The following is a 12,270-nucleotide window of genomic DNA, read 5'->3' on the forward strand; positions in this document are numbered from 1 at the left end:
CTTGTTGATGCAAAAAATTTTATATACGGTCTGACGAAAAACGCGCGCGCGTTGTGAAAATTACTTATGAATATTCTTCACCAATCCACTCAGTTAATCGCCTCTCGACATTTGAGCTATGTGGTCAGTTATGTAACTGAGGAAATATAGAAGTTTTAGAATGTGATGGGTCCAGATCAGAGGGCGTGTGCAGCGGATATCTAGTGAAAGTGAAGTGTCGTCTGGCATCACCGTATAAAAACCGACGAATCGATGATATGAAGCACATTCAGAATCATCTCTTCATAGCACGTTCATCATGAAGGCGTTCTTAGTAAGTAGTGAAATTTCTCGTCTAATCTTCTACTTTCAAACATCCAAATATAAGTACAAATGCACCATAATAAGATAGCATTTTAGATTGTTATAAGAAATATAAATATAATATTAAGTAAAAAGATGCAGCTCCATCTTATTTAATCATTTTTTATTAGCGAATATATCATAACAGAATTAACTATATATTTTTGTTTAATTATATATTACATCTTATTTATTTATCAATTTTTTAAATTAATCCTTTACCAGTGGCAAATTAATCTCAAATATATAAATATGTGTATAAGCGCCTTCTACGTAGATCATAGAGTAATATAATATTTCCATAATCATCTTAAAACGGCGGAAAGAAACGTTAAGTAAATTTGTAATAATATATCTATTACCCGTAAAATTAATTTTTTTTTTTTTTTAATAATATCTTTCTAGATATTAATGACAAACCGCTATTTTTTACACAGGCTTTATTGTTGACCATCTCCATCATTGCCTGTGATGCGGGATATGAATCGGAGAAAAAACATGTTTTGCACGGAGGTTTCGTACCGAGCATTCCCATCGATCACGGCGGCGTTGTGTTGCATGATCACGGATATGGACACGGATATGGACATGGATATGGACACGGATATGGACACGGATATGGTCATGGATATGGACACGGGGATGAAATTCTGCACGGTGTAGGAATCGGTCCTGGAGTCGGATTCGTCGGGGGAAGCAATGGATTATACGGACCAAGTTATGGATACAGACATGTACCGGTGCACCACATTCACAAAACTATCGTGAATCGCGTGGTTCCAGTGCCGGTTCCCGTGCCTCAACCCTATCCCGTCACTCGCAAGGTTCCCTACCCAGTACCGCGTCCCGTACCCGTCGAAGTGAAACGTCCTGTTCCAGTTCCGGTGCCTCATCCTGTCCCGGTCGTCGTCACCAAGGCCTACCCCGTTAACGTACCCCGTCCGGTACCAGTGCCGGTCCCTCAACCCGTGCACGTGCCGCATCCAGTGCCGCATCCAGTCCCAGTTCCGCATCCGGTTCCGTTTCCTCAACACTTACCGATCGGCCCCAATCCGTATCCCTTTCCGCTACCCCCTCAAAACGTCCAACCAATTGGTCCCATCGGGATTGGACACGTGAATGGAGACGCCGGCACTATATTGGAAGGCGGACACAGTTCCGGATTTGCCATATCCAGCGGTATCGTGAACGGCGGTGAACACTCCGCTGGTTTTGTAGGTCTGCCAAATTCAGAATTTCACTTGAGCGAGCAATCCGACGAGGGATACTCATATCCGGTACCGGCGAAAAAATTCTTTTAAGCTAAGCATTCAAAGAAATCTGTTGCGAGCGACATTTACATGCGGATGTCATATCGCGAATACATCTATCGTTTTCGATATCTCGGGATATTCAATATGCATCTGGCCCAAGTCACACCCATGTATCCCGCATTTCGCGTAATATTTATGGACACATTCATATTATCGTACACAGCGCGAAATTATGATTGCAATTAAAAATTCTGTTTAAAATCGTAAAACGAAAGAGAACGGGAGATATATTGATATTCACTTTCGCGCTTTCAACGATGACAAGAAAAAAAGAGAGTGATGAATTTTAAAAGCGTGAAAGTAACATAATGTTATGTGAGGTGCCGAAAAGATGAATAATTATGTAAAACGCGCGATAAAAATGAGAAATACGAAAATGATCTATTCGATACTTTCTGTTATGGTAATTCGGCATAAGCTAAAAAAGATTGTCAACAATTCTCTTAAGATGTATAGTTTGTAAGTTAACAGCTGACTCGCATATTCCAAATGGAATGATTAATTATTTGTAATTTTTAATTCGTCTTATGAAAAGATACCAAAAAATATCTCCATCAGATAATCATAAATAAATTTAAATATAATTATAAGTGCACGCAAAATTCTTCTTATATATTGTTATATATATTTGTAAACAAATAAATCTTGGAATATTTGATTTGTTAATTTATAACTAGCTTAATCATTTTTTCCTTGATATACTCTTATACTCGAATTTTCTCTAAAGTAAAGCAATAACTACACGCCACATGATCCTGCGGGTTCGAGATACGCGAGTAGATTTACCCCGATTCGAAAGTGATTAAAGTTGCTACCTCCTTACCCGCATCGCATCCCAAATTGCCGAAACTTTGACCTTGTACTTTAGCAGACTCGACAACCACATAACCGTTCCGTACCGCCTCCGGCTGTGATATCAAGTCTCTACTCGAGTGTGTTTGATTCGCCCTTTCTAACTTGCATTACGCATCTGGACTAGTTTTATAAAAAATATCGCGAAAAGATAAAATAATGGATAAAAAATATCAGCGATTATTGAGTGTGATATTAATAAGATAAAGCACAAATGCTTTTGCTCTTATATTTTAGTTTTCCTCTTTATTTTTTCTCTTCTGGCAAATCAATCTTTTTTATACAAATTAAAATTTTTAATTTGGGTTTTACCATGAAAATTTATTTACATACGTATAGAGAAAATATATTAACATCCTATTGATGATGTTTAGCAAATTGCATAAAAAACCTGAACAGTTGTGTGCTTTTTCAGTTGCCTACCGTCATTTTCGTAATAGTATCTGTAGTCATAGAAGATGTACGTGCTCACCGTAGAATCCTACCCTCCAAATCCACGGTAAGCTACTAGACTTTATGTATATAGGGTGTCTCAAATTACCATATATTTTACACATTCACCTGCGCGCGCATGTACTTATAGAGAAATACAAGTAATCTTTGAGTTCGTGTAAATTTTAGTAAAAATTAAAATACCAGACAAAGTATAAATAAATGACAAAATTTTGCTCTTAATTTAAAAAAGAACTCTATTTTAATACAACTTGAACATAAAATTTGTAACCGAAGTATTTAATAATAAAATTGAATTATTGAGAAACATAAATTATATCATTTATTAATTTGTATTTATTAAGATAGTCTTTAAATAAATTAAAGAAAGATTATATAAATTTTAGAATATGTAATTTTGAGACATTCTGTATATATGAGTATGTACAGGTACTGTAGCGCACGTCGGTGTACGCAGATTCCTCTAGAAAGATCCACATGCTCCGCAAATACATCCACATGTACTTACGTATACATATGTGCATCCTCTCCTTTCCAAGCAAGAAGACCGGTAGTCACGCACTATTTTACGACTTTCGCCGGGCCTCTGAATTAACCCGAGCTTTTCCAGGTACAAGAACGGTCGTTTATGCACCCCGTCCAGAAATGAAGTGCATTCCTTCTATCTCTACAGGCAAGGTTACGACGGTGTCGTTAAACCACAGTCACTGATATTATTTCAAAGTCCATGTCTTACTGTTTTCAAAAACGTAGAGCTCGGTGTACGAATCATGTAAAGATATTGCAAACAAAAAAGTACGGAGCTTATTTAATGTTACTCGCGACGCTTTAACTCTTTTTGTACTTAAAAATTTTAGATGTGAATCTTATATAATTTTTTAATAACAACGAAACAAATAGTTTGATTGGTTTCATAAATTTGTGAAAAATTTTATTCGCCTTTGATATTAATGTACAAGTTATTTTGCGCAAATAGTACACAAAAAAACTCGTACGTAAGGATAATTGAATATTGAATGACCTAATTTACGGAGAGCTTGTTAATTACCACAGATTTATAATTAACGATTGCTTGCATGTATGATAATTTAAGTAATAATTAATAGATACAGGTAAATATATCGCTAATAATACAGGAATGCACTCTTGCAATAATATATATAACATTTGAAACATTATTTAATCACCGAAACAAAACATCCTTCGCAAATTCGAAATGCGCAGAGCGCAGCAGGGGTGTAGCTAATTGTGAGCATTTATCTAATGTGAAGGATTTACAGACGATGTAAATTTATTCGCGAGACCCTCGCTTAATTACGCAGATTCCGAGGCATCTCTCGCAGCATCCCCTCTCGCGCTATGTAAGGCGCACCGGGAAAAACAGAAATTAGTCTCGTGTTGCCAAGATATCTGCAGTAAGTAACGTTTTCATAAAACGGTCCCGCTATCATTATCATTTACTGCTCGCCCTTTACGATCCATCATTAAACGTATCCTAGAGCGCGGAATTCTTTTCATGTGCTATGCTTTATAGCACGCTCTCAGATATATACGAAATAGGACTCCGTATTCCCTGTTTACGAGCGCGCGCAGTCACGAACAATAAATGTTACGAAATTATTCAAGAAAAGGTAACGAAAAACGCCGGTTCCCCCTGGACTCGCGGACACGACTCCGCGTTCCTTTTTGGCTGAAATATCGGCGGGACGATAAATCGCGCTCCGGTCCGGGATTCGGAGCTCGAGTCGCGTAATGTAGCAGAACGAAGTCGAAAAATTGTTGCCACGGCCGTGCAATCTGGGCCGGCAAAGTCGCGCATCGTAAAATATTAATGATACGAGATGAAAATGACTCCGCGCGTCTAGCGGCGGTGAATCATCTTGACGTACGAGACGAGCGTCGTCTATTTAATTGCAATAACGTAACACCATCTACCCGCGTCGCGTAGTCGACGCGCATATTCCGTGTGTCAGAATTTTTTTCCTTGGATTTTATATCGGTAGTTAACGTGGCTGATATATGCGCATAACGCTTATAAAGCCATGCGCACTGCTGTTTTTTTTTTTTTTTTCTAAACGGCTATCTGCCTTAAACTCGGTCGGCTCGTTCAGATTTTATGCTTGGGGCGCGAACTCGCTATTTACGATCGCCATTCCACAGCATCGGACGCAGCGTTTCTTCGGTCCCAGTCAGACGAATCGGCAGTTAATGTCAATATTTTTTAACTAGCCGGTCCCGGCAACCCGCCGAGAACTTCCTTTTTATCGCGACATCGACCTCAGATGCAGCTGATCACCATCATTGCGCGGCTGCAATGACGGCGCGAAGCCGCAGTTCTGGTTGCAGTGTCGCAGGCTACACTCAGAGCCATCGACACTCTCGCCTCACGTGGCGAGCAGAATGTATCGTTTTATTGGTTGTTTTGAAACGGTAAAATATACCGTAAACACGCCATCACTAGAATCGTAAACAATGAAACGACATCCGTATGAAAGTTATAGGATTAAGCTCCCCAATCGGAGTATCGATTACAATTGATATCGTTATATGAACATAGAATATTATGGACGTGAAAATGATATATTATTCTTCGTTTTGTAAAATCACAATAAACACAAGTCAAAAAATAAATTGCGTGCTTCGGGGATTATTTTTTATGAGATTTTAGGTTAACAAATTAACACGAATTTATTCCGTTTTCTATTATTAGTTATTGCTATTGTGAGCATCTATTTAATGTGCGTTCAATATTGTATATATATATATATACCAATAAATTACAAATTCTTGCTAGCGTCGTGTCGACACACCGATTAAAGATAAGCCGAGTACCTAACCAGAATCCGGCAGGACCCTACGTTTATCCTGCTCTGTATGCGGTAACCGTTTTCTCACAAGTCATGCTTTATCATATTTAGCAGACAATCGTCGGAATACTAATCTTCTCCGTCCTCTTATTCATAAAATTAATGATCTCTGTTGATTAACGCAATAATTTGATTTATACATTATTTATGTAGATACAAGCTTTTATTCATAAATCATAAAAAAATATTCAGTTGCAAATATATGTAAAATAACGTTATTGCAATTTGACGCGTATACAGCTTTAGGTTTCTCTCCACAAATATTTTCGTGAATATGCGTGCGAGTATGCTATTCCTGATCGTTATTAAAATGTCTGTGGGTTACGATAATATATTCGCAAAATTTTGTTGATGTAGAATATTTTAATGGAGTCCACCATCATGTCATTTGACTTCAATAACAAACTCAAAGAGATATTCATAACATCGTTAGTCTCGTATAATCAGAGATATTCGAATATCGCTAAAATTTGTTATACGATTATAAATATTTGGGACGTATGAAGCAATTAGCGTACTATAAAAGCTTGATTTCGCCGCTTCATAATAATTCGCGGTATTGCGGAAACGAGTTAATATATTGACAGGTGACTCGTCTTCCGCTCTCATCCCTCTGCTTCGAAAGCAAATTACTCGACCAAAGCGAGGAAATAGCGAGGGTTGCATTGAAAGGGTCCTTCCTGTCCACGACACGCGATGTCATATCACGTTATTGAGAGCTACTTGTCACTCCCTGCTTTGCCGTCATAGCAGGACGGGTACGTCCATGCCGATCATTCAATTAATTCGGACCTCACGCATATATCGGTGATCATCGTTCGCACAAGCTCCGCACGACTAGCATTGTCATTTAATAGAGATTTTACGTGGTCGCTATCGGTTTTCGTGTTCGCATTTTTAAAAAAGCGAATGCGGCAGGTGTTTTACGAGTAATAAAAAATATACTGCAAATTTAGTCAAATAAACATAAAATTATGTAGATGATAATACCTGTATTATTATTTTATCGTCTAATAATGATCTTTCATATAATGCCCGAATATCATTTTGCAGTAAATATCATATTGCAATTATATTACAAAGAAGAATAAAAGTGCGTTTCACATTATGTTTTGAGAAATACTCCTCAAAAATATGTTATTAGGAATATTTCTAATAACGTATAATTTTAAAATTGTTCGATAGAACATTTACGACAGATGCAATAATTTATTCGATATACGAATAAATAACTCTGATAATCATAAAAATGTTAGGAATCTATTTTACTTTGCACTGTTCGATTAATTTAAAAATTGTATGTTACTATAAAATTCCATTATACCGCTATATAGAGGACAAAATATATGCAATCTTGAATTTTAGAGACAAATTTGTGTGAAAATTTTTAATTATCTTTTCATTTCTAAAAAATTACGTAATTGATGTTTATTCTTTATATAAATATAATGGACAAATTAGTATCTTTTAAATTATCCGATATGTAAGTGCATCCACGATCGCCTTACATCATTGATTTCAAAGGAAGCTGCCCTTCGAGAACACTCGATTCTTGCCTGAAAGAAGGGGAAGAAGTGGCCATCCATGGTGACCCTCGAACTATCGCCACTCCTATCGCATTTACCCGATGCAGTCCAGTTTCGTTCGAGCGTAATATAATGGCATATAGAGTTGGCGTGCCGGCCATTTGAGTGGCAGCGAATTGCAGATTATTTGCCTCGTGGGTCACAGGTCTCGTACTATTGCCGTTAGGCGCTCATTTATAAATGCCACAATTCTGACAAAGGCACTGATTACGATTCTCTCAGATAATCATCGATACTAACTCTCCTTCAACGACCGTGGTCCCTTCTGAGTGATCACGCAACGCGAACGTTATGGAGAAACTAATATTCGTCCACTTTTTCCCTCCATTGTGAATTCACATGAAACGTTAGCGTTTTAATACGGAAACCGATCGCGATAAGAATTTCGCCGTATATAGTTTAGATACTAAAAAATATATTTTTTAATATATATACGATTCTTACTTTACAAAAGTCGAAATTAAAATCTGCATAATAAAATTCTATATTTTGATCAAATGCTTATGCAAATAATCATTAATGTATTTTAAAATGTTAAATGTGAAAAAGCTTTCTGTAAATACTTTTTAAAATGCCGAAAATATTTAAAAGCAAAACCTGTTTCCTGTTACAATATTTTCCCCGAATATCAATAAAGATTGTAAATATCATTATTAAACTATTAAAGATCTCCAGAAGAGCGAGATAGAATCTTTAATATACATAGATTTCGTATGTTCTCTCTCTCTCTCTCTCTCTCTTCTTATAGTTAGGATTTAACAACACCTGGAATTTTTTCTTTAGCCAAATATTTAAAAGCGAAACGTGTTTACAATATTTTTCCCAAATATCAACAAAGATTGTAACATTATATTAAACTCGAGAAGAGTGAGATAGAATCTTTGGTATGCATATATTTCGTATATTCTCTCTTATTATAGAATTAAGATTTAAGAAGACCTGAAATTTTCTCTCCAGCCAAATGTCAAATTACGCCGAAAGATTTGCGAAGCGCAGAGTTTCCCACAGGACACTCTCCGTCGTGTCAAGACCGACGGCTGTTGCGTCCTGACATAGCGGCGCATCACCAATGCTCTCGTCGGCACGTCGCGCGAACGACTGGGGTTGGGAGGGGCAGCGGGGGGGATCAAGAAGTCTCATGGTGGGGAGGACGAGAGACTCGCGGCGGTGGGGAAGCTCGTGAAGAGCGCAGTCGAGTGGGGCTCCCTCTGGTGTGTGTCTCGTGTCAGTCGAGCCGTGTGCCGCGTCGCGTTAGTGTCGTGTGCGGTAGTACTGCGTTTCGCGTGTCTCGTCGAGCATCGACGATGACGTCTTCCTCGTTCTTCTGACTATGAGCGACGCGCGCCCGTTACGAACATCACCGGCCACGTTTCCCCCGTCGTTGTCACCATCGTTGTCGTCGTCGTCGTCTTTTCATTCGTTTCGCACGCGGTCCCCGATCGGAGAAGCCGCGCGTCAGGGCTACCAACGAATCTTCGTCGTTCGTTGTCGCCTCGTCTCGACCCCACGAAATCCCGAGATCGGACGCCGCCGGCCGGGCGATCGTTTTCAAACCCGCGTGCCGGTTCTGTTCGCAAGTTGGTATATAAAAGGGGAAACTTCAATGCGTGGAATAGCCGACCGTTACCCCGTCGCGAGTGACTGCACGAAATTCTCTGGGGAAGAGTCGAGCTACGTTTTCGAACGAGCAGTGGTCGATTCTCGTCGCGACGAAAAGTGTCTTTTCGGAACAAATCATCGGTGAGTAAACGCGCTCGATTCTGTTCTCCGTAACGTTCGTTTTGTTCAGTGTGTACGTTTATCGAGGATGAGTAACTCAAAGCAGACTCGTCGAATGTAACGCGTGAATATAGTTGAGTGACGGTTGAGTGTCGCGCGAAAGTTTTTCTGTTCAAAATCGCTGTAGAAAGCAAGCGGGCAATCGTTCGCGGATTATTTCGCCGACGTTGCTTCGTGAAGTTTCGTGCTTTCAACGGAAGGACCCTTCGCTCGTCCGTCGTCACGAAGATCTCACGTGATCTATAATCGTCTTCCGTTGAAAAACCACGGATTCGACAACCGGATTTTCCAACGATCGGACAACGTCACATGTGGACTTTCGCGAGTCTTCAACGACAACGTAAATCGTTTAGATTCGTCTTGTCTGACCTCTCAGGCTTCTTGGAATGGTGGACGGGACTATCACCGGGTTTGTTTCAGTTTATCACGTAGTGCGCGAAACGACTCTCGCGGTGTGAAAAATCACGTCGTATTTTCTCATCGATTATCGATCTCGCGACTTCAGTGACATAATTAATGATTCATCGAGAGCGCGCGATAAAGTGAAATTATTTTTAAAAAGTGACGAGATTCCAGATTTATACATTCAAATTACAAGTTTATCGTTTGTTACGTGAATAACCGGACACTCCCAATCATTCAAAAATTGTATTATCAAGCGGTATATCGGATTCGATTTTGTGAAACGTTAAAAGTGCGCGAAGAAATAGAGGTCGTAAAAAGGTCGCGACAGGAGATCATCGAGATACGCTCGGGTTTGCTGTACACGTGCATTAGGAGAAGCCAAATAATCCGTCTAAATTTTTCGAGCCGGCGCTGCTTTGTTTTTTCCCGAGAATCGGTAATACTAGACGCGGACGAGAAGCGTCAAAAACTCGGCGAAGAAGCAATTGGCGATAAGGAAGGAGAGAAAGAGACGGAAAGAAAGAAAGTGCTCGGCTTCAATACTGATCCTATATATCTCGTATATCTCGTGATGCGCCGAAGAACGGTACATGTCAAGCGGCGAACGTGACCGTCGCAAACCATCGCTTGCCCTCCCCCTCCTCTTCCTCCCCGCGTGTCTCCAAGTCGTCGGTCGTCTCGACGACCCTCGTTAATATCGCGGCCGATCGTGGAGGAGAATGTCACGTTGAAACGTGAGAACGGATACGGTTTATACGCTGAATCGACCGAATCGAGTTTCGACGATCCTCGCGTCTCGATGGACGTTACATCATCTGGAAGGCGACCTCGCGAGATGGTAGCCGTCAAGTACAGCGGGTAAAGGAGACGCGCCGCGTACCTGGATCGTCGTGCGACGAGGATCAACGCGGAGGGAAACAGGTAGAGTACGGTCGGAAGGGAACGGAGGTGGACGAAGAGCCAGGAAACACAGGTTTATAAAAGAGCGAAAGAGCGGGGGCGTAGCCTGGGCCCACGCGTACACAACGAGAGTACCGAGAAGATGACCATGGCGAGCAATATCGTGGTCGAGTGGCTGCGCTCGCTCCACCTCGGCCAATACTCGGAGTCGTTCATCGACAATGGCTACGACGACCTTGAGATCTGCAAGCAGATCGGCGATCCGGATCTCGACGCGATCGGAGTCTTCAATCAGAAGCACCGCGCTCGCTTGCTGCAGTCGGTGAAGACCCTCCGCGAGGAGGGCGCCGCGAGTGTATAGTTTATAAAAGAGCGAAAGAGCGGGGGCGTAGCCTGGGCCCACGCGTACACAACGAGAGTGTACCGAGAAGATGACCATGGCGAGCAACATTGTGGTCGAGTGGCTGCGCTCGCTCCACCTCGGCCAATACTCGGAGTCGTTCATCGACAATGGCTACGACGACCTTGAGATCTGCAAGCAGATCGGCGATCCGGATCTCGACGCGATCGGAGTCTTCAATCAGAAGCACCGCGCTCGCTTGCTGCAGTCGGTGAAGACCCTCCGCGAGGAGGGCGCCGCGAGTGTATACTTTACGCTAGAGGAGACTAACGACAGTAACTGCGACAACATCAGCTCCAAGTCTTCGAGGACGTCGTCCGAGAGGCCACCCAGCGACAAAGAGGCGCAACGAGCGTCGCCCACGGCAAGTTCCTCCAGCGGCGGTCAAGAGTTGACCAAGTTTGCAGACGAGTACGAGGAGGGCAAGGCCGAGCTGGTGAGAATTCCAAGGATGCAACTGAGGATGCTGCTGCAGGAGAAGCTGAGACACGACGGCATTAGGCTAGCCTGTCAACCATACACCACACCGGTAAGTCAATTTACTTTGGAGAGTAACTTTGTTACGATGTACATAGAGTATACCGGAGATAAGAGTAAATTAGGTATCGATGAATAATCTTACAAATTAAAATTGTAAGAAAATGTACGTTGTAGGCGACGAAACAATAATTTCGAGTAAAGAAAAAGGAAAAGTCAGTTAAGATAAAAAATAGATTAGAATTATCAAAAAGTGTAAGAATAAAAAATATATGCAAATAATTAAACTATTATATATAGAATATTGAGAAATTAATATATGTTTAATCAATTATTATTTTTATATAAATTATTTAAATTATATAAAAAATATTTGATAATATTTTTTAAAAGTTAACGCCCCTGTATTAAATAATACACACAGATGTGAATATCAAAACAACACATGGCTAAAGCATCACAATATCAATTATTGTATTGTATTAAATTAAATTGTATAATGATAAGAAAAATATAACTGTGTGATGTTTAATAACATTATATAATTCAAATGATTTTTTAATGAAAAATTGTACTTTCTTTGATATTCAAAAAAGTAGTTTGCATATATTTTTATACTTCTTACAATAGCTTAAATAGATAACGTGTACGCGTGCACTAATTAATTTCGACTTTATAACTTCGACGATGCTGTTCCACTTTCGTCGACAATATGTCACGAACATTATGTGTTTCCATTTTCCCCACGTTAGTCACGTCGACGAGCGTGCATCATCTTTAATACATTACGATACGTGCCGCGATTAGCTGCGACAATGATACTCGAATTATCGAGCAGCCATCGAGCAAGCACTCAGGTGTACCAGTCGCGAGGGGGGGGGGGGGGGTGGTGGAGA

The 12,270-nt window shown here is 40.4% G+C and overlaps 2 protein-coding genes across 4 annotated transcripts in view; both read left to right on the forward strand.

The window, feature by feature from the left end:
* Positions 1-270: 270 nt before the first annotated feature.
* Positions 271-1,749, forward strand: LOC115238431 (tetra-peptide repeat homeobox protein 1-like). Its single transcript, XM_029812270.1, has 2 exons — positions 271-313; positions 780-1,749. Exons 1-2 carry the CDS (start codon positions 299-301, stop codon positions 1,641-1,643), a joined length of 879 nt encoding a protein of 292 aa, XP_029668130.1. The 5' UTR covers positions 271-298; the 3' UTR covers positions 1,644-1,749.
* Positions 1,750-10,241: 8,492 nt separating this feature from the next.
* The window catches only part of LOC115238434 (SAM and SH3 domain-containing protein 1-like), a 309,609-nt gene continuing 307,580 nt past the window's right edge, over positions 10,242-12,270 (forward strand). For all 3 annotated transcript variants that reach the window (XM_029812274.1, XM_029812276.1, XM_029812275.1), the window contains exons 1-2: positions 10,242-10,571; positions 10,859-11,426. In XM_029812274.1, coding sequence (XP_029668134.1) covers positions 10,929-11,426 — 498 coding nt within the window. In that variant the 5' untranslated portion in view covers positions 10,242-10,571; positions 10,859-10,928. The remainder of the gene's footprint in view (positions 10,572-10,858; positions 11,427-12,270) is intronic.

The sequence above is a fragment of the Formica exsecta genome, unplaced genomic scaffold (genome assembly GCF_003651465.1).
Source record: "Formica exsecta isolate Colony F162 unplaced genomic scaffold, ASM365146v1 scaffold337, whole genome shotgun sequence".
NCBI classification, from domain to species: Eukaryota; Metazoa; Arthropoda; class Insecta; order Hymenoptera; family Formicidae; genus Formica; species Formica exsecta.